General features: G+C 43.0%; 1 protein-coding gene across 2 annotated transcripts in view; it reads left to right on the top strand.

Moving 5' to 3' along the window:
* Nucleotides 1–10,237: 10,237 nt before the first annotated feature.
* PPP3CA (protein phosphatase 3 catalytic subunit alpha) overlaps nucleotides 10,238–22,236 on the top strand; it is a 204,003-nt gene continuing 192,004 nt past the window's right edge. The window contains exon 1 of one of the 2 annotated variants that reach the window (XM_074866824.1): nucleotides 10,238–10,819. In XM_074866824.1, the coding sequence (XP_074722925.1) occupies nucleotides 10,762–10,819 (58 nt within the window). In that variant the 5' untranslated portion in view covers nucleotides 10,238–10,761. The remainder of the gene's footprint in view (nucleotides 10,820–22,236) is intronic. The other variant, XM_074866825.1, reaches the window with a different exon arrangement.

Below are 22,236 nucleotides of genomic sequence, written 5' to 3'. Positions count from 1 at the left end.
AGGAGAGGCCTTGAATTAAAATAAATATATGCTTTTAGTCTAACAGAAAGTAAGTGAAAGGCTAGAAGGCATCTGTTTACTGCTAAATACCAAGAAATTATAAACCTTCTCTTGTCTTCCTCCCTCATTTGGGAATTCAGCATACTCTTAAGAGAAAGTCAATGTAATTTTTTTAGCATTAATTCATACAAGTTTTCATATACGATCTTCATATAATGTGAACATTATATATGAATGATATGCAAAATACGCAGAACATCAGAGTAAAAGGCTGGTGTCTGTCCCGAGTGGGTCAGCAGCTTCTTCTTCCTCAGTTTTGTGCTAATATTTATTTCATTGGCCTGCCTGATTAACTTTATCCAATGTCTCTGCAGTGTCTCCCCACCAATCTTTTGATTATTGCCAAGGCGTAGCAGTTTCTGGAGTGATATTGTGCAGCTTGTCTGGGAAATCTCAGTGCAGATGGAAGCTGGCTGCTATGTGTGTTACTGTTGGCAGTGACTATGTATTTAGAGCAGTATTAGCAATTTATTTTTTTTTAATGGGAAAACAATAGATTTACTAAGCTTACCTCTGTTTGTGAGTAACATAGTCAGATTTTACCCTAATGTATTTAAGTGGTAGATACTTCAAAGAGAGTGGCCAGAGAAAGCTTGCAGTCATTCAAAGTAGACGCTCTGATAGGGAAAAATTGGAGACCGCTTGCAATAATAGAGTTTAAGAATCTCCAGAATACTTTGGAAGGTGTTTCTGGACACTATGAGAGTATATTCTGGGAATGCTGTGAAATGGCTCCTTCCTGGGAAAGCATCACTGGAAAATGTCACAGCAGGGATTTATCCATCCCTGCCTATCACTGCCCACCGTTGGCTACAACAGAGCTAAGTAGATGAGGGGAAAGAAGAAAAAGGGGATGGGGGGGGGGCGGGGAGGGGAGTGAGAGTGAGAGAGAAGGGCCAGTAGCTCTCAGTGGGTATTACAAAGGTTCTTCTAAGAGAAAGGGAATATGTATGGTACTGGAAGGTGCAATCTACATCATTAAGAGGAAACATGCTGTTATAAAACTTTTCTGAAATATTGTTGCAGATACTTCTGAAATGAGGGGATAGGGAATAAAAAATTCAGACTAAAAAGAGAGAAAAGAAGAAAGGAAAACAAAGAAGGAAAATTTTGAGGACACAGATATGGAAGGAGGTGAACCAGTCATTCCCCACTGCATATTCTCCGTCTGAGCCCATGAATATGCAAGTGAATATCTGAGCAAACATTATCCCTGACACAGATTCCCTTCCACAGCATATTTGTGTTGCCATGCATATGAATAATTGCATTAGTAAAGCAGAAGGTCTGGTTCCCATATTTTACATGCATCTATATTTTATCTGTGGCCATGCTTTGCACTAATTATATAGTGCTGGAAACATCCATTTGTCTTGTTTCCTTCTAGTATGAACAAGACCTTTTTTCCGGCTGACCCAACATCTAAAAGAAATTGGAGCAAGAATAAAAGGTGTCAGCTCAAGCTAGGTCTGGACAAGACAGAGGCAAAAGGAAAGCATTTTAGTGAAATGATGGAGGTCAGGTCATCTGCCATCTGGTAGGATCTTGGTAGACCACGTTTAATTGTGTATTTGCATAGCAACAATCACTTTCTTATGTCTTATCTCCTGCTGTTTTCTCTTTGATGAAAGCTTCATTACTAAAATAAGTGGATACATAGATGAGGTGACATGACTACATCCTCTAGCACCGTATTTCCCAGCTTGAGGGAACATGGCGCAAGCACATGGTGCTAGCACTCTCTGTGACTCTTGTGTTTGGCACCAATCACAGTGTCAGGGCTGGTCCTGGCCGTCAGGTCTCCAGGGACCAATGTATTGCAACAGCATCCAGATCGTCCACTGGTATACTTGTGATCAGCCCTCTGCCAGCTGATGTATTTAAGTGGAAAACTCCTGAGAATCTGGCAGATCATGCATTTCCTGAGCTACTCAGTTTTGGAAGTCTCACCATATCCCCCTTGTTAATTTTTAACTCAGAGCAAACCTGTTTTTGCAGATGAATTCACTACTGAGCAGAAGGCCAGCACTGTAGTACTTAAATATCACTTAAGCCTTATCTGAAGATTTTAATGGGACTTATTTGGTATATGATCTTGGCCTGGCCTCATCACAAGGGCTATTTTCACCCGAAATGAACTACTGAGGGGCTGACAACATCCTTTGGAAGACAACCAGGAAGAAGTCATTACTCTTGGGATAGCTGTGAACTCCAGGAGAGTTAGAGAAATATTTCCTTCTTAGGCAGAAAGCAGTGTCATATAAAGCAACTAGCACAAGTGCTGGGCTTATTGGCAATGCTAAGATAGCAAGAGTAACTGAAAAATATTTACTTACACTCAATAAACAACATCTTCATAGTTTTGAATAATGTTAATGTCTGTTCCTTGCTTATGGTTTAAATTATTTTCACAAACCATTAAAGTCAAGATGATGAAATTGCCCCATCCTGTAGAGCACATCTAGAGCACATCTATTTATAGAATGGATGTGCCCTGTACCAATAAGGATCTTTTAAAAGGAAAATATATTATCTGAGTGCTTTTCAACTGCATTCTCCAGTCCTGTGCACTTGATTGTCATCATCTAGAGCCATACCAGCCTCTGGGTAGCACTTTTTTAGCAATTCAGAAGATTTATGTGTCTGTTGCTGTGCTGAATGCCATTCTTTGAGTAAGCACAGAGCACTGAAACTTTTTTTTGAGGAGTGAGGGAGGAGGAGGAAAGATTAAAGCAGCTCATGTGCTTCTTACATAAAACTTGAGAAGCTGAAAAGCAATTTGATTAAAATATGATTGAAAGGATGTTCTGTGGCATGCCTGAGGCTGATGGTTTTAAATGACATAGGTGCATGGGGGAGAAGGAGGGAGTTTGGTTGTTGATATTTCTGTTGTATTTTTAAGGATATTAATACCTAATCTTGCAAGCTGTCCTGCAGGAAAGCCCTGTGGGACTAGTAGGGCACTGCTACAGTGAAGGAGTCCCTTTGCAGCAGTTGGTTAAAATGGCAGCCCTGAATTTGCATCCTTGGTTGAGAATGTTTGTAGTCAATTAGAAACCTGGTTCTGCCTTACATTAGGGCTGCTTTTCATCACCCCGGGAATATAAAATGGATTTTAAGTGAGTGTAAGTGTAACTTATAACCATTATAAAGCAGCTTTGCATCTTACAGCAGTTTAAAGCCTTGGGATAAGTGAGAATCTGGATTCCCAATGTATAAATTATGGCCAGTCCGACTGAAAATTAATTGAAGATTTTTATGTTTTGTAATGCTACCACTAAACCAACTTGAATAAGTTAGTTACATTTAATTCAATATAACAATTGTATTCATTAGAGCTCCTTAAACTGTATGGTAATCTCCAGGTTTCCATGTTTTGCTTTGTAAATATTTGGGAATTTTACAGACACACATTCAGAGATCAGGTTGTTCTGTCCTTTTTTTTTTCATTCCAAAGTTCCTAGGAAAAGACATAGCAGAGGAGGTCAGTATGGAAAACACATTCTAGTCCATTGTTCCTTTTCATGTTCACTATGTTTCTTTAAATAATACATCACAAGACACTTTATATTCTGAGAATTTTTGGCAACTGAATTAAAGTTTTCAGTGTTTGTTCCTTGGGTATTAACTTATTGTGATTAATTATATCACCCCTAACACTACTTATGGTCTGTTTGTTACCACTGAGCCCTCAGTTGGCACTGATGGCATTTGAATAAATCATTTACTCCAGGATGTGTTCCATGCATGTTACCTTTAAAGTAGCAGGGATTTAATCTATACTGTTTTCTGGCCATAAAGGCAGCAAAAATAAATAATAAATCATGGCATCTTTATGAAAACAAATAAGGCTCTACTCTTGCAAAAACAATTATGCACGTTCCTGTTTGTTCTTATGTCTCTGACAACAGCATTGCTCCTGAAAAAGGAGACAGAAAAGCATCCTGGGTATTAAACATACTGAGTATCACGTCTTACTTCAGGATCTCTTCAGCTGCTCCTGCCATTAGTAGTTTTTAATAACACACCAGAGTTAAATTAGCTATATGTTAGATACTTATAATACAAAATGAACGTGTATCTCGTTATTCTGCTGTTTCCATTTCCTTCAAATACTGTTCCTTTCTTTCTAAACAGGCATTGGTCTGTCATGACATTTTCTACTGCAAGAACATCTTAAAAAAGCTTTCCTTCCATTCCTTTCTTAATTTATATTTTCTGGAAGATTTTTATATTCACTGGGATAACATCCTAAAGCCCGTTGCGAAATCTCTATTCTGTAGTCTCCCATTAAAAGCAATGTCTAATTAAGAACCAAAGCCTGCAGGATGAACTCTCTGGGAGCAAATGACTAATTCTTGATAGCAGGACTGTGGTTTCAAGCTGTTGCCAGCATCTTGAGAACAGTTCGATGCTGGAAGCTGCTCCCAAAGGTCCTTTCTTTCAGTTTTCACGAAGTCCTGGCATAGACGAAGCAGAGGAGGTAGATGCTCCTGTCAGTCTGCGGAGAGGCTCGGGGATGTGCACACCAGCAGGGGGAGATGAGGGGATGTCTTTCCACTTCTGGAAACCTTGGCACTGTTGCCTGCCTTCAGATACGTCTATTTCTTCTACACTACGGCATTTCCACTGCACAAACTTGCAGTGCTTAATTAAAGCTATAATTTTAAGCACATTTAGGCAAATCGGTGCAGTGCTCTACTGGATACATAAGTTGAATTAAATCTGCTGCTTGCACCAGTAAATTCATAGGATCAAGCTACTCCTGTAGGTCAATGCACATTTATCCACTGTTGGGCTCTGCCTGGGCTACTGGCCCTGCAGCTGGATGCAATAGGGCAACTGGGACTGTGGCCCAGCTGTGCAGGAGCTAAGGCTTGGCCAATTTCCTCTAATAGCAGATGTGTCAGGCAACTCCACCAGTTGCTCTTGGCAGTCTGCAGTGCCATTTGGCTGTAGCTTTGCTTCTGACTCTCTTGCTTTTCATTCTTGTTTGCTTAGTCTTGATCCCTGGTTACTGTCTCCTTTGTGTTGTGCTCCTATACCTCACCTTGTTCCAGCCCTGACTTATAATAGGGACTCTTTGGTTTTCAAACTTCTGACTCTATGACATTCTGACTGTGCTCTTCAGTTTGGCATGACTCTTTGCATCTCTGGTGTCTTGATTTATTCTTATGCTGGCTTCAGTACTTGTCTCCAAACTTAATTCTAACCTGGTCTTCACCTTTGGGCTTACTAGAGTAGTCTAATGAAAGTACGTGCCTCTTAAGAAATCTGAAACTGCAGCAGAGGAAACTTGTGTTAGCTTGCTTCTCGGCAGTATTGGAAAAGGACAGATGTGGGAGTCCCTTGCATGATTTCTTTTGAGTCTGCATGCTGTTAGGGATTACAGGCATGACTTGTGGATCAGTTTTGCACCAGAGGCTTAATCTGAATGCAAATATTCATTCGCAGCCTTAGAAGACCAGTTATGCTTCTTTTGTATTGAAACCTGTTGTAAGCAGGCCAGTTTTGGCAGGGGGTATAACTATTTCCAGGGTTCAAGGTTATTTTCTTTCACTTGTGTTCTTTTCTTTTACTATCTGTTGACTTTTCAAATGTCAGTCAAGCTCTGTATAATTGCTCATGGCACCATTTGTTACTGTGTTCCATGTTGATTCAGCATCTTGCAATTTGGAGCTAACCTGCTTTTCCTCTCCAGTATTCTGGATGCCATTGCTTGCATTTTATTCCAACACAATTCATTTTGATATCATCCATTCCATGACTCTGTGTAGAATTATCTATTTTGCTTTGCTTTCTAAACCAGGCACAGTATCACTAACAGTGTGTATAAATTCTGCTAAAAGCTTCAAGACTAAATCCAGAACCTGTATAAACATCTGAGCCAAAAGCCTGACAGATGTATGGAAGGGGAAAACATGCAAAGCTCCAGAGCGGCTGACAATGCAACAGGTTAAGTGCCCACAGTGGATGCATGAAGACCACGTGTGGGGAAAAGAGAAGATACATTTGGTGATGGATTATGTGGCTATGTTTTGCCGTCTGAACTTCCCATCCCTTTGCAAACATAGCCAGAAAGCATTTGGATGATACAAAGAATTGTTACCTGCTACAGGCCCTTTATCTAGCTCCCTCTTGTGTACTGAGGTGGAAGAAGAGTGGGAAACCAGTTGTCAAGAGAATGCTCAGGCAATGCCCCTTGATGGAGATCTAATTGTATAGGTGCTCTACACTGAGGTGAATTTCCTCTCTTGGATATGATGGAACCAAATGGCATGTGGAGTACTGATAAATTGTATCTTCTTTCGAAGGCTAGTATACAGCACTTACTATGAAATTTATTTTGGTCAGATGTAGACAAACGTAGTTCTTTCGGAAGTTTTAGGTGCTTGTAGTCAGTGCTGTGTGCATGGGCTGTAACAGAACATTGATTCCACTGTGGAGCATCTCCTGAAGATGCACTGGCCACATAGACTAGTACATAGTGGTTTTGTAGACAACTGTGTTATAGAGATTATGGCCTAGGCAATAGCCTTAGATACACAGATGTTAAGAATCCCCATTAATTTTTATATTGAAAGGAAGTAAACAAACAATTACAAATCTGTCTTAAAAGAAAAAACAGGAAAATAATCAGTTAAGGCAGCACCAATATCCAGACTAACCTTGTTGCACATATTTTCCATACAGCCTTCATTATACTCAAGAACACTCTCTAACTCCCCTTTACTTCCAAGATACTGTCAAACTTGCATTTATTACATGTGAAGGCAGAACTTCCAGGGGCTAAAAGCTAATGCGTGAAGGACAGACTCCCTGTAGCTAGAACAGTTTTTCTCTAATAATAATGATTAAAATTTTAAATGCTATCTCTTACAATCAATAGTGTAAAACAGTATCTTAATTGGTTGAGTCAGTGTGCAACATATGGTTACATTTGTAGAAGATAATCTTCATCTTGCTGCTGAAATAAAGTCCAGGCAACTCGATTGCTAATTTTTCATGGGACCTATGACAAATTTTGGAATCCGTTAGTCTGTATGTCTTTATGAAACTCTGGCTTAAAATTACTGCCTTCTCATTGTATGGGCATTTATTCCTCCGTCTACTTTAGCTGGATGCTGCTGCTTTCTGAAGCTGCTGTGTGCTTAAAAGAATTGTCATGTCTCAGCTAAAATGGAAAAGAATCACTCATCTGAGGCAAAGAGGTGGGGACTGACTTATCTCAGACTTGAAAAAATTCTCTCTCCCCCAGCTCTCACAGATGTTGTCTCCAAAATCTGTGATCAGAAGTGACTGCTCTTCAGAAGATCAGAGCCTCCAATGTATCATGCTGGGCTTCTAGTCTACTAAGGGATGAAATGACTAATGATGCTACTAGGGATTGGTGATGCAAGAGGTCAAGTGGTGGTAGAATTTTCCCAGAATCCACGGACTGTGTTCTTTCCATTCAAAGATGTGATCTTCATGGTCTCCTCCTACTGTTGAATGAGAAAAAGGAATCTAGTAGGACTCTGATCCCATGAAAAAGAAATCCATCTATGGTAAAGATCTTTGTGAGAAAAAACTAAAGGACCACCTGTGTAGATGGGGGAAAAAGGACAGATTTCAGTAATAAGGAATAGTTATACAACCTTTACTACTAACATAGATCTGAAATACAGAATTTTTCTACTCTGTTAACATTATGGGAGAACAAAAACGATGTTCGGTGATTTCTCTGTCTTCCTTTCCCTCCCTCACAGAAAAGATGAGGCTTTTGCAAATGCTCCTGAAACAAGTCATGGGGTTAGGATTGCACCACACCATGACAGAGTAGTCATGAGGTCTTATACTTGTGATCTGAATCTTGGCTGTATCATACCTTGCAGAAGTGGTATGATACGTGATATTTGGCAGTGGTACTCACCTTTGTCTTACGACAGCTTGTTTGAAAACTCTTCTTTAGAAGAAATTACCTGAAATGGGAATTCTACCTTGGAAAGGAAGACTAAATGCATTCAACAGATGGATAATCAAGACCCTCCACAAGATAAAATGAAGGAACTTTACCTAGCCTGGATGGCATAATTGAAAACTTAGAAGCAAAGGAAAACTGTTAAAAAAAAAGTTGTTGATAGCTTTCAGAATTAATATAAACATACAGGAGTTGTGACACTAAATGTCCTTATATAGCAGCAACAATAATCATACTTTCTTGTTAAAAAATCAGAGCTGAAGTCTTGTCCCATGACTAATGGGGGAGCAAGTGTAAGCTGGAGAGACCCAGAGTCTCTGTTACGGCAGCCTATCAAGAAGAATCCAGGTGACTCATGCAAACAGCCCGCAGTCACAGAAGAACGGATCCAAACTGGTCCTCCGCGTCTCATGAAGTTGTGGCCCACAAGGTGTAGGCAATACCTGAATTGACTGGCCGTACTGCATTCCTAACATGCTGCTTCTCCTTCTGTGTCCAAGCACCGAGTGCCGCTAAGCAGCGCTTCCCAGCAGCGGGAATGAAGATGTAGGGTTTCTTCTGCCCAGATTCTTCCATGCATTTGGTGCTTCATGAAGTATACCTAACATATGGGGAGCCTTCTGCATACTTGTCATGGGCTTCAGGATTTGTTTGGGCATATATAAAATACCCTTGCTAGAGCACTAGCTCTGTTTCTTTTTCTTGTGTTACCATCAGGCTAGGAATCTCAGATGGCAACTTCATTACTCAGCGAGTTTGTGCTCGTGGGACAAAAGGATGGTCCCACCACATGGAGCTCACCACGGTTGTCGGAACAAGCTGAGAACTCATGCTGTTGTACTGAATGTCAGTTACATACAATGTCTTCCCGTGTTCAGTGAAAATACCACAAGGACAGCCAACAAAATGTCCCCTAAAAATGTCAGGCAAATCAAGGCAGAGAACATGTGTCATAACTGCCATCTTCTTTTCTTTGTGGCTTTCTAAGCAATAGTATCTGCTAAGCAAGCAACTTGTAGATCACCCTGGAGGGAAATTGGAAGCTGGGTTAGGTGTCTGTTGATTCTTGGCTCATCTACACATAAGTTATTCAACAACTCTGTAAACATCCCTCTTCCAGAATAGGTGTGCCCTATTTTCCTCTTTAATTAAAACTCACAGTGTTAAACTAAACCGGAACAGCTCAGCCTTATTCTGGAAATTAGTCATGAAATTAGTCAGGAATACCTCCTCCTGAACATCTACATGTATAAACAAGCCGTAAACAACATTTATGTTGTCTGGAGCCATGGGGGACACTGTCACAAGAGTAAATTACTTTCCAGTCCCCCAAAAACATAAAGAGTTGTGGTCTTCCAACTGGGGACAACGAACACTTTACACCCTGTGTTTGACCATTGCGTTTGTCCTCGCTGGGCAGTTTGAGGAGATGGCAAGGCTGGACGGGCCCCAGCAGCAAGGCCGAGCCCTGCAACCCGCGCCAGCCCGTTCGGCAAGTTGACCTGCGCCCGGTGCGCCGGGCAAGGGGCACGCTTGGGGAGATGGACGCATTTTTAGTTTTATCTGTAACGGAGAGTCTCGTCCCGGGGGGATGGATTAGCAAACCCCCCCACTGAAGGACGTCACTCAAGCAGTTTCCCTTTCGCGCAGGCCGGCCCCGGCGGTGCCTGTGCCTGCGTGTGACCGCGCCGGGGACGCCTCCCCAGGGGCCGGCACCCCCTTGGGGCAGGCACCCCCTGGGGGTGGGCGGCTGGAGCCGCCGGTGCTCGGCGGCTGCCCGCGCCCCCTCGCACCAGCGCGGGCGGGCTCGGCACGCAGGCGCGGCCCCCGGGCGCGGTTCCCCGGCGTGCGGCCGCCGCCGTGAGCGAGTGACAAGTGGCAGCGGCCCCCGCGGCCACACGCGGACTCCCCCGCCCCGCCCCGCCTGCGGCCCCGCGGTCCCTCCGCGCCCGCCGAGCCGCGGCCCCGTGGGGAAGCGCGGCGCGCTATGGCCCCGCCGGTCCCCACGGCGCGGGTGGGCGCAGGCGGCGCACCTGGGCGGGGCTACCTGACAGTGATTGGCAGCTCGGCGGCAGCCAATGGCGGCGCGGGGAAGCGGGAGCCGGGAGGGCGGGGCCGGGCGGCGCGGAGCGGGGGGGGGGGGGGAGGGGGGAGCTGCGCCGCGGAGCGTGTGCAGCGCCGCGGGGCCGCGGCCGGTGTCGGTGCGAGTGAGGGGAGAGACCCTGCGGGGGGCGGGGGGGAGAGACGGATCCGGATCCCGATCCGGTGCGGCGGCCGGTGGCGGCGGGAGGAGCCGGAGCAGCCGGCGGCGCGCCGCGGAGGAAGGAAGCGCAGGGCTGGCCGCTGCGTGTGCAACCTGGCTGTTGCTGCTGCCCGCGTCCACTCGCGGCTTTTCCTGCCGGCGCTGCCTGACAGCCGCCCGCCGCGGGTGTTGTCGCCGGGGGCTTTGGCGGGGGGGGGGGGAAGAGCCAGCCGTCCTAACCGACCCGGAGGCGTGATTGAAAGCGAGCAATAATTAACTGGAGGAGGAAGAGGAGGAGGAGGAGGACGGGGGTGGAGGAAGACGAAGGAGGAAGGCACCGCGCGGCAGAGCCCAGCCGAGCCAGCGAGCGGCGGCGGGACGCGGCAACTTCGGCCGCAGCGGAGAAGCCGGAGCCCTGACCGCAGCGGCGGCCGCCGCCTCAGCCCGCGCCTGCCCTGCCCGAGGGGGGAGAGCCCCGCCGCCTCCCCGGCCGCCGGACATGTCGGAGCATAAGGCCGTTGATCCCAAGTTATCGACGACGGACAGGGTGGTGAAAGGTGGGTGCTGCGCCCCCCGCCCTTCCCCCCCCCCCCCCCCCCCCCCCCCCCCGCCGCCCTTTCGGCCGGGTCGTCCCGCCGTGGCCCCGGCTGGGGTCGCGTCCGTCCGCCCCTTCCCCGCCCCGGGCAGGTACCGCGGGGCTGCCGGCGGCACCGCCGCTGGAAGCGTCAGGCTCGGCCCGGGGACTTGCGCCGGGCCCCGGTGGAGGGTTTGCGTTTTCCCTCGCCTGCCCGCCCGGCGCTACATTGCAGCATTTCCCCCCCTTCCTCCCCCCCGCCGCCTCCCCCTCTCCGCCTTGAAGGCGCTGCACAGGGCTGGCGTTGGAGAGAGGGGGAGCCCCAGCTTCCTCGCCCGCCCCAGTGCCTGGGGGAGAGGGGGGCAGGGCTCGGCCCCCTCCCCCAGCCCGCCCGCTCCTCCGGGCATCCCCCCTTTCCTCCTCCTCCTCCTCCTTCTCCGGACTGCGCTCCCCGGAGCCCCCCCGTAGGCTGCGCCGCCGCTTGTCACTGCCGTTCGGCTCCCCGCATGCAGCAAGGATGTCTGGAAACCTCCCCGCGCGGACAGCCGGAGCTCCGCTCTCCCCAAACCAACCCCCCCCGCTCCCTGCAGGGCCGCCCCCGCGGCGGGGATGCCGGGCGGGGGGTGAGGGGCCGTGGGCGCAGGGGGGCGATGGGCCGCGGGTGCTGTGGGAGGCGGCGAAGGCAGCTTCCTCCTCCTCCTCCTCCTCCTGCTCCTCCATCGCCGTCTCTTACTGAGGGCCCGGCCTGCGTGGATGTGAAGTTATCCAGCAGGCGTACCGTGACCGTGCACCCGCGTGTGCGTGCAGATGTGCGTGGGGGTGCTCGGCGCAAACACGTATCGGCTCCATGATTTTTGCTCGGTTTCGAAGGTATCCGTGTGCTGCGAGCCTCGGCCGTGTAAACAAACGAGGGTTTGGATGAACGACACATTGTGCCCTGCAGTACAGACCAAGATCTTATTTACCGGGGCAGTGCCTGATATAAATTGCACACGTGCGTTTCTCGGTACGTGCGGAGTGCGTGTGTATTTAGGGGTTTGTTTTTTCGGTTTGGTTTCGTGTTCCCCTTCCCACCCCCGGCCACATAGCTGGGTGCACTTGGATACAGTGTATTCCATCCGGTTAGGTTCTAACCCCCATACCAGTACAGGTTGTGGTGGAGAGCACAGGTCCTAGATGCAGTATCCATCCTTCCAGAACCCAGGAGGCTGGAAACTGAAATGGCCTTGGAATATATACACTTTTGTATTTACATGAGTGTACACCGAAACTAAACACTCAATGTAAATATTATTTGGAAAGGCATATTATTTATGTTTTTGTGTTTATATTTACACTAACCTTCTTATGCCTTTTCCCCCCTCTTAATTTTTTTTCCCTCCAAATGAAATTGTAGATCTTCAGATGTTGCAAGAAATGTAATTACAAGCAGGATAAATATTTTTTTAAAAATTACTTGGATTCACCTTTATCTTCTAATATCTGGAATATTTACTGCTTGTTTAAGTAGTCAGTCTGTTATATCACACTAAGAGTAGGCTTTAGAAGCCTGGAACAGCTATGTTTAGCTGATGCTTGTCTTCTGTAGAAACAACAAATGACCATCCCATTGGGAAGACTTCTTCGTGATTATGGGATGCATAACTTTTTTTTTTTTAAAAAAAAATCTGCCTTGGTCATAGCACATGACCAAATGTCCTGATCTTTGCTGTGGCAGAACTTCCTTTGGCTTAAGTTGATGTTCATCATGAATAGGAATTACGTCTGTATTTAGAAACCCCTAAATGGTTTCAGTACATCTCAATCTATTTTGTCAGTAATCGCCTTTTGCGTTTTTCACACATGTAGCATCTCAAACATCTGAAATTACCATTTCTAAGAAAACTTAGCAGTATGTATCGTTACATATTTTTATAGTGCGACTAAAAGAGAAATCAGCTTTGTTTAACTGAGTTAAACTATTGAATGAAAAGAACATACATGCTGCTTAGGTGTCCATCTCACCTGGTAACTGTTGTCTCACAGTGTCAGTGCTTCATTGGAGATGTGAAGATTTAACTGGTTCAGTCCTTTATTAAATATTGAAATCTCTTTAAGGTCTTAAAATAGCATCCAAAGAGAGTAGTACACAGTAAACTGAATCTTAATAGGATTATTCTTTGCTGTATCATAGGCACTTCACACTGCCTTCGTATACACTGTAAGGAAATCGAGTAAGAAAATAATTGGTGGCAATAATAGAGATAGGAAAAGATTATGTTGTTGTTTCTTTCCTATAGGACATGATTTGTACCTTCTGGAGATGAACAACTGAAATAGGCTTGCAGTGTTCAATGGATAAGGAATAACTGAAAAAATAAAAAGGCATCTTGTAAGCACCTATGCAAGTAGTTGGAGAACCTTGGTATTTTAGAGAGGAAAAACAGATAATCTGATGTTGGTGAGATATAACCTGTGAAAACAACTTCTTATTTTTTGAAGTTAGAATATCATATGAAACATTACTTGGAAAGGAAATGTCTTTAGTATATGGATGAAGGCTCTGGATTAAACTCTCTCTTCTGTTTGCTTGTGTGGGGTTTTTTGCTTGTTTTTATTGAGTTTGGCTTTTTTTTTTTTTTTTAAACCTTTTTGGTTTGCTGGTGTGTGACAGGAGATGTCTCCTTCTAACAACAGTTCTGGGCTGACTGGTGAAAATCCTGGCTGGGCACTGTTATGTAATGGCCAGGTGGGTTTGGGGAGGTTACGGTTCCGGCAACTTCATGCAGATTGCTTGTGGCTGAGGGCTGCCTCTTCAGGGAGTTGCTCTGGGATTTTTGTTTTGTTTTCTCAGCTTAAAAAACTCAAATACTCTGGGAAGTGGGGTATTTGCATAGCTGAGGACTTCATCTCGCACTCATTTTGCTTTGTGTTGAATTGCCTGAACTGTGCTTAGAGTGATTTAAATCAAAAATGAAACATGCTTTTGGGAGAAGGGGAAAAAGCCTTAGGAGCCCCTAATGCTTGTAAGGTCCTGGTCTTCTCCCACCTCTCTTATGCAGCTAATGCACAATTACATTTGGTGGTTGGAGTGAAATTTTTGGCTCTGACACTGTCGTGCAATGAGCAGCGTATAGAAGAAATTCAAGTCTGTGTATTGTTAAGTTTTCAGAAGCAGACTAACTCGTGTTGAAGTTGGCAAAACTCTGTTCTGCGGAACTAAAGGAAAAGTATGTGAATGCAGAGGATGCAGTTACGGTTTGAGAAGTACTTTTTTTGATTTACTCTTGTGTTCTCCTTGAGATGGTACATATGTTATGATGCAAATTAGATAATTCACCATTGCTCTCTGGATTTTGTGATCCTGTGGAGGAGCAATACTTTGGTCTGTTGGCTGCAAATACAATAACCTGTACATTTAGAATCTTGTAGGATCAAGCTCAGGACAACATACTGTTGCAGCAGATGCTGACTTGACATATGTATTAATTGAAATTTCTTGCTTTTTTGTTAGAGGTATGATGCAGTCTTCATCTGGTCAGAGCTGTCTTTAAGTTCTTGTTCTCCTTCAGGACTGAGAAAGCTACTCCTTATACACGCTGCTTTTAACTCCTGAGACTTGACAGCCAGTCTGGGCTTGGTTGTTCTTGTGAAGGTAGGAATACCTGTCCAGGAAAAACTGGATTGAGGATACTAGCTCATTCCTCATGGGTCACATACCAGCTGTCTGATGTCAACAGCTTTTGGTCACTACTGACATTAGTAAGATTTGAACCCCACTGACCTGGAGGGAAAAGCTGTGTATCGTGTTACTTGACCTCTTCAGAATATTCAGTGTTGCATTACTGCCTTCTAGAAATACTGATCTAAAGCAGAGTCATCCTAAACAAAAACTGAAAGTGAACTGGAGTGATCATACAAAGAAGTGAAGTCAGTATTTCTTGGAAATCTTGCTGTTAGCTAGATGCAACGATTGTTTTGATTCTTCTGGGCCCGTCAGATGGTTATGCGCTTTTTGAGTGGTTTGGTTTTCTGGTTGTTTTTTTCCTGTTTTCTTTTCTTTTCTTTCTTTTTTTTTTTTTTTTCTTTGAAGGAAAGTGGAGTTTTAAGGAAATCCTTCCATCTTGGCTGTTTAGATGGGCTCCTGCCATGGCTTGTGAACCTTGGTGTTGGCAATCTCCTTTTCCTCTGTGCGTTGCATGCGGAGGTGTACACAGTTATATCAACAATTGACAACACCCAAAAAAACTAGACACTGGTCTCTGCTGTCTCTGGATTTTAAACTGTGTCATTGTTAATGGTCTTCTAATGTTCAGGCTGTTGGTTGTTTGTAATATAATATGAATGCCAGCTCACGATCAATATGTTAGCCATCAGTGTTAATTTCAGATTTGTGAAAGGTGAAGTGCTATCAATAATGGGAATTAGCAATGAAGTTTAGAGTTTCCATTAGTCCAGGGAGACTTGTGTGTACTTGCCAAAGGCTTTTGCTCCAGGCTGAAATCCAGTATTGGTGTATTGCAGAAGCCTGTCTCTGTCTTGCTCTGAATCAAGCGGAGTTTTTCCAGCATAGATGTATCCTGCAAGTGCTGGGCTGCCCTTCTGTGATTTTTTTGAGTAATTGTGTGATGACCTGAATGTCAGTAGCATTGGTGAAATTGATATATATTTTGGTGTAAATTTGAGTGTTAGGAAATGTATTATAAGGATCAGTGTTACTGGGATAGTTATAGCTGTCTAATGACAGTAGAGTAAATGGCTATGTGCCCCTATTCTGAGGGTGCTGAAGATTCAGAATCTGCCTGATTCTCATAAGGGAAAGGAAGGAGTTGCTCTGGCATAGGAAAGCTGACTCTGTTTTTTCTGGAATGCGCTTGCTTGCTCTGAGGAAGCCTGCATCTGGGTTTAAGGAGTGTTATTAACTAGAGAATCCACCTTCAGCTCTGTCAGAACGGTGGCACTGGTACAGCTGGGGATTATCTGATCTTCTCCATCCAGTTTTACCTTCATTTGAAGGAATGGGTGTTCCTCCACCTCAGTTTTGGTAACTCTGTAATTGCAGATCCTCTGGTACCTTGGTGAGCAAGCAATATGGGGTGCAGCTGAGAGCGGAAAACAACTGAATATACTTGCGTAGGCTTATGGTTACTTAGAAAAAAAAATTAGGTTGGCTTGTTATTTTCTTATATGTAGCTACTTTGTTCTTATCTCATGGTCAAAACTAAGTTAATACTTGTAAGACCAGTGGGTTCTGTCAGTTGGATGTTGCTTGGGTATTGCAGTCTTTGTGTATTTTACGCTGTGTAAACCTGTATATATGTGTGATGGGTGTATAACACTTCTAAAGGATTGTGAATGTAGTAATGAGAAACTGAAACAAAACCAAAGTACTGTGCTTGACAGTTATGCTTGTGTAATAAAGCTGATGATTTATTTTGATTTGTGAACTCACTGAGCCTCTTAGTCATTAAGATCATTTTGTAAATAAGCCCTTTAGCAAAACAAGTCTTTTGCTCTATAGGCGTAGGGGAAGAATCGTGCTCACACTGAAGGGTGCCTTTCTTGTGTAGTTCTTGCTGTACTGCATAGGTGGGAGGCTTTTCTCATGGTCTATATTATGAGAGTGGTTTGCTGAGTGTGCTGTCTCAGGACTGATATGAGGTGAGGGATGAAATTGCTTTTGTTTCTGTGGCTAAAGCAGTCTTCTGTTACCTGTTCTTTTTGGCCGAGCCTATCAAGAGAGCTGGTGCTTTTGATACCACCGGTGGTGGTGAGAAACTTGAAAGAGAAGTTCATGCTGGATGTTATCAGCATTTAACTTAATTGGAAAATATGAGACAGTTGAGGTCATTTTCCATAGGGGGATGTTGTACGGAACAGTTGTTTCCTCTCTGCTATCCATTCCCAAATTGAATGGTATCTACTTCCATTGCATGCATCCCACTTAGAGATGATAGATATTGCATGGTTATTCTTGCTTTTCTATGCAGGTTGTGGCAGGAAGATCAAATGCAAAATATATTTGCCTTTGATTACATAACTTGATATTTTAAATTATTTTTTTGTAGCTCCATGACTTCCAGAACTCGTCACATTCTTTCCCATCTGGTATTCTGAAGGGATTTTCTGTCAAAAGTCATCTTGGGTAATGTCAATAAATAAGTACCTGTAGCTTGGATACTCCAAACTCATCCTGTTTTTCAGTTCATTCTATTTTGCTGAGTGGCTCCTACTTAAAGGACAAAAGCAGGACTATAATTTAAATTCAGTACTTCATTTTAAATATGAATGTTAATGTGTCCAAGGCTTCCCAGTAATGTTGAAGCAGCATGTAGTGGCGTAGTTCCCTCTTTGGACCTTTAAAGAATGTGGAGAAAAGTACTTCCTTAAGAGTATTTTAAGATACAAAGATACTGCTTAACACTTCTCAAGCGTGCCATAAAAGAAGCCACAAGTTTCTGAAGTAAAAGCCACTTCAAATCATCTTCATGAAAAGGTGCCTTCTTATATTCTTTTGTATGTGGTTTCACAAGTCAAATGCAAGTTACTATTGCATAATGGTTCTTCAGCTGAACACTTAAAATAACTTCCTGTTCTGATTATCAGTCATTTACCTTGACTTTCTCCCATAAAATATCATTTTATGGCTACTCAGTCAATAATGGTGGAAAGTATCATCCCAGTTCTGAAAAATATTATAGCTTATGTGCAGCCTGGTTCATGTAAGTGCGTGGCTCATTGAGCGATCTGTCACTCAGGTTGTAGATTCAGATGTGTTATTGCTGAAGGTTGTACCCCAGGTACATTCTTGTTGTTTTCCTTCAATTATTGAATGAAGGAAGAGATAGAAGAGCGTGTGTGGAGAAACAGGGAGACAATAAGTGCTATGATGGTAAATTTTTCTTTTAAAGATAAAAATCTGAACTACTTATTCCTACCCTACTTACTCCTCTACCAGAAAGCCACTACTGTTGAAATAACACCTCCAGAGTAGTACCTCCTTGACAGTAATTTACGTGCATTTTAAACTGACTATGATATCTATATTTATAAGCGAAGTTAGTCATGTTAACGTTGATATGGCAACGCTGCTGTATGAGGAGAACATGACTGTCTTATCTAAGATTGAATTATGATGCCAACACAATCTCCAACTAATTTCCAACTAATACCATTTATGTTTGGAGCTGGAGAGGGAAGGAGCAGAGTGGAAGGGCACCAGAGTTCAAAAATGGTGGTTTTAGTTAGAAGTTAATTTCTGGGTGTCTGGGGGTTGCATGTGCTTAACGTGTAGATGAATGCTATTATGTCCTTTTAGGGTGTACTTCATGAATTTTTTGAAAAAAATTTAGTCTGAGGATTGTCTACCACTCAAACTTCTTTCTACTTAGAAATAAAGCTGTGCTGTACTCAACTTCTGTTGCAGCTTCCTTTTGTTTTTGGTGAGTTGTCTTCGTGTTTCAATATGTCCTTTCTTTTCCTGCCTATTCCTTTCCTACAAACTTTTTTCTCCTTACTGTTCTCATACTTACTGCTGAGTATGTTGAGCAGTGTAAGTGCTGCCTTGTAGTTGTGATTTGGGTGCGTGTACCTAATGCAAGAAGTTCACTGAACATGGTGTCTTTCCTTTGGTGCATCTATAGGCATCTGTAGGTGCCTGGGGAAGCATGTGAGAACAGGGGAAGTATATTCTGCCCCTTCCTCAGGCTTCTGTTGTAATTCTGCAGCCAGCTGCTGACTCTAGCTTTCGTTTCAGTGAATAGCTCCACTATCGGTGTGCTGCTCAAGCTCTACCCAACTTGTCACAGAAGGATGTCTCTGTTTTGCAGTTCAGCTGCAGCTTGCAGGTTGCTTAGCAGTAATGTGGAAAACTCACAGCGTGACTGTTAGTTTTAACTTCTGTAGTTTGCAAAAATCTCTGAGGGCTAGCATAGACAGTGGTGTGTTTTCATGAACTTGGAGAGACAGTATAAGCACTCATGCTTTGGTGTCTTTGCAATCAGACACAGAAGTTAGGAAGGCAGTATTTGGTGAAGTTGGTAATACCCTGAAGTTCACCACAGATGAGTGAGCTTTAAAACCGCCAGCTTAAACTCTAAGCATAAAAGGTGCAGAACCTAGTCTGTGTAGAGATTCTGCAAAATCTTTGTGGTAAAGAAAGAACTATGCTAAAATATGGTTGCATTAAGTCTTCCAATAGTAATAGCTATTTTCTCATCTTTCAGGTAGGCACATATGACTTAATAAAATAATTGAAGTCTGCTGCATTACAGGACTTTCAAAATTGAGAAGTGCTGTAATGGGATTAAACATGTACTGATGGAGACAGGTATTGGTATAACAATATGGGTATTCTACACCATATTATTTTTCTTCATCCCATCTTTTAGAGGCATGCAGCTTAGGCATTTTATTGCATTGGATTTGCGTTGGCCAAAAAATACTTTCCTTGAGTCGTCCTGACTGTTGCACAATATAGATCAGATGGAGCGAAAAAGTATAACTAACCTGCTATGGAGCAAATTCTGCTATAATGTTGGCTGTGATACTTGCTAATTATACAGAAATATCAAGCCTGCACAGTGTTGCCACAAGAAAGGAAGTGCACTTTGAACTTCTGATTGGAATGGTGGAAATAACATATGTTAATAATGGGTTACGCAGATGTGATGCTGCAGACAGTCTTTAACACTCATTCTGGGCATTGTTCAATAGGCTTAATTAATAGAATCCAAACTACAGGTTTTTGGCCTAATTTAGTGTGTGATTAGATTTTAATTTTTAATTTTAAGCTTTTGTGAGTGTCTTTGAAGGTAGCTTGTGTGACTTTTTAATTTTTTTTTTTTCTTAACTTGCTGATAGTGACAGCTCAGTAATTGTGTGGCTGCATAAAGCAAAGTTCCTGAGTTGTTCATGTTTTGAAGTAACCATCATTTGGAAAGAAATCCTTTGCAGTCTAGATAGATGGCCCAAAGCGAGAAAAGGAGGCCTGGCTTCTGACATGTTTTCCGTTGCTGTGTTTGGTTATGAGCACGTGTTTAACAATTATTTCTCTCTTTCTTTGGATAGGGATGCTTCGTTTCTATTGTTCTTTTGCTGTGACTGTATTTGTTACTTGTTATTGAGTCCCAGATTGGTTCCTATGAAAATGGGTGTATGCTGTGTATGATTAGGTGGTAGTCTTTCTGAAGTGTCTGGAATTCTTCTGGAAGTGCTCTTCTGTCCTGAAGTGGAGAAACTGGTAACATGAATGCTAGTTTTCTTAATAAATTAGTGATTTCCTTGGTAACTAGGGGAAAAAAAAACCCCAACAAAACGTGCAGGAGCTGGTGACTTCGTTCTGGTCTATAGTTCTGTATGGGTGAGTTTTGAGGGGAAGGCACATGGCTGGAGGGGAACATATATCTATTTTCTCTAGAAGTGACATGAAATTAACTGAAATAGTATGTTCCAGGTACTGTGGAGACTTGATGTAGGAATACATACTTTGCCTTGGCTTTTTCTTCATCTGTTAAGGAGTAATGCTCCAGTAGAGAGAGTTGTATCTGAAAATTCTTTGTGTTTATATATGTGGGTTTTTTTTCTATTTTAACCTTTTCTTTGCTTTTGTATTTGAATTCTTATAAAAAATCTGATTTGGTTCACATATAGTACAGTAAACAAAACAATTAAAATCTTCTAGATAGGGAAGCTCACTCTGTTGTTGGCTTCAGAGAAAAGATGTTTTATCAGCCACTTTGGCCTTGAGATAGTTTTACTCAGCACACTTCTGTAACAAATTCAGGATTTCTTGGCTGAATTCTGCTTTTATTACTGGAAAAGACAATTTTAATAACTTAATACCATTTATTTACCATCATTTTTTAAGCAGTTTAACATAATTGGCAATTTGAATGCAGAACCATTCATACAAAATCCCTTCCTATCCCCCCAAACACAAAAAGCAACCCATGAACAGAAAGTTTAAAAAAAAAAAAAACAGAATTTAAATAATTTTTTAGTCTCTTTTCCATCATGCTTGCCAAGTGTTGGTTTGATGTAGATTACAATGGTCATACTGTGTTACAATCTTTGAAAAAGTGCAACTGGTCATTAGCTGCAATGACACGAACAGCTGTAGTATTTTATGATAACAGCTGGGAACAATCTAGTTCTCTTCAATAACTTTCTTTTATTGTTCCTTTCATGCCATTTTTAAAATGAGAAAGCAAGATTATTGTATTTGTTCTCTATTTTACACCAGGGATTTCTTCATAGGCAGTGGTGGCAATTAGGTATCAAAATATGCCATGCTGTTTGTGACTTGGAACATTTCCCTCTGCAGGACCGGTTTCATAACCCACTGAAATCTGCAGGAGTTGGAGTCTTGTCATTAACTTGAGTAAACTGTGAATCAAGTCATCATCCAAGGACACTTATAATTTTGGCCTTACTTTTCAGTCCATGATTTCTCTTTGGTTTAAACTGCTTTGATATATCTGATCTTGCACAGCTTAGGGCAGGACAGCATTAGCTCTTAACACTGAGCAAAGTACACTTCTACTTTGCAGTGCTCTCATTTAGCAAGTGGAAAGGCACTTGTCTCTTTGTAGGTGGCTGGTTTCCCAAGAAATAGTTTGCTGTTTTGTTGCTGTGTCTTCCCAAGTGTAGTCTAAAACATTTTCCATGTTTATCGTTGCAAAAACAAGTAGGAGCCTTTCTCATGTATAATTTTTTTTGTGTCCCCTTACAAATAAATTTTCTTCAGTAATGAACACATCTGGGTTGCCTTAAGTAAAATCTGTTTGACTTATTTTTCTGGTATAGAGTAAGTCTTAATATTAAAATCACACTGGTAGTACTAAAGATGTACATACCAGATCTCCATCAGCGCATTGTTTTCTTCCCTGAGAGATGTGCTGTTCTGTGTCACAAGTGGTGATATCAGTCTGTGATTACTAGAGAGGAGCCTAATGGCATAATCAAGGTACATTGGGCGTAAAGCTGAGGAGTTTGGAAAGAAGAAACGAAGAGCACAGTGGGCAAGGGTGTGTGTTTTCGGTGCAGTGAAGCGTTACTTAGAGAATCGTATCTAGTTTGGAAATCAGAAGCAGAGAGCTGTTTTAGGAGTGCTTTGCCTAATGAGTTATATTGGCTCAGGTGAATATCTTAGTGGTGTCTGTGCAGCAGGGCGAGAAGCTATGTGGTAGCTACTAAGGAGCTTGACTATCAGCAAGCAGAGAACTGGCAAAGGCAGTTGGTGAAATTTTTAGTTACTCATATACTCTGTGTGTATAACCCTAAGTTTAGCTTGGATTAACAGTGAATGATCTTTCTGCATCTTTAAGAAGAGTTTCCTGAGATAAAGTGCTTATAGTTTCTGTTAACTGTAACAACTTTTAAGCTGTTTGTCCTTATGTTATCAGTAATAAGGAGGGGAAA

The sequence above is a fragment of the Strix uralensis genome, chromosome 4 (genome assembly GCF_047716275.1).
Source record: "Strix uralensis isolate ZFMK-TIS-50842 chromosome 4, bStrUra1, whole genome shotgun sequence".
In the NCBI taxonomy this organism is placed as follows: Eukaryota; Metazoa; Chordata; class Aves; order Strigiformes; family Strigidae; genus Strix; species Strix uralensis.
The sequence above is the reverse complement of the archived record's forward strand: the minus strand, read 5'-3'. Positions and strand labels throughout refer to the sequence as shown.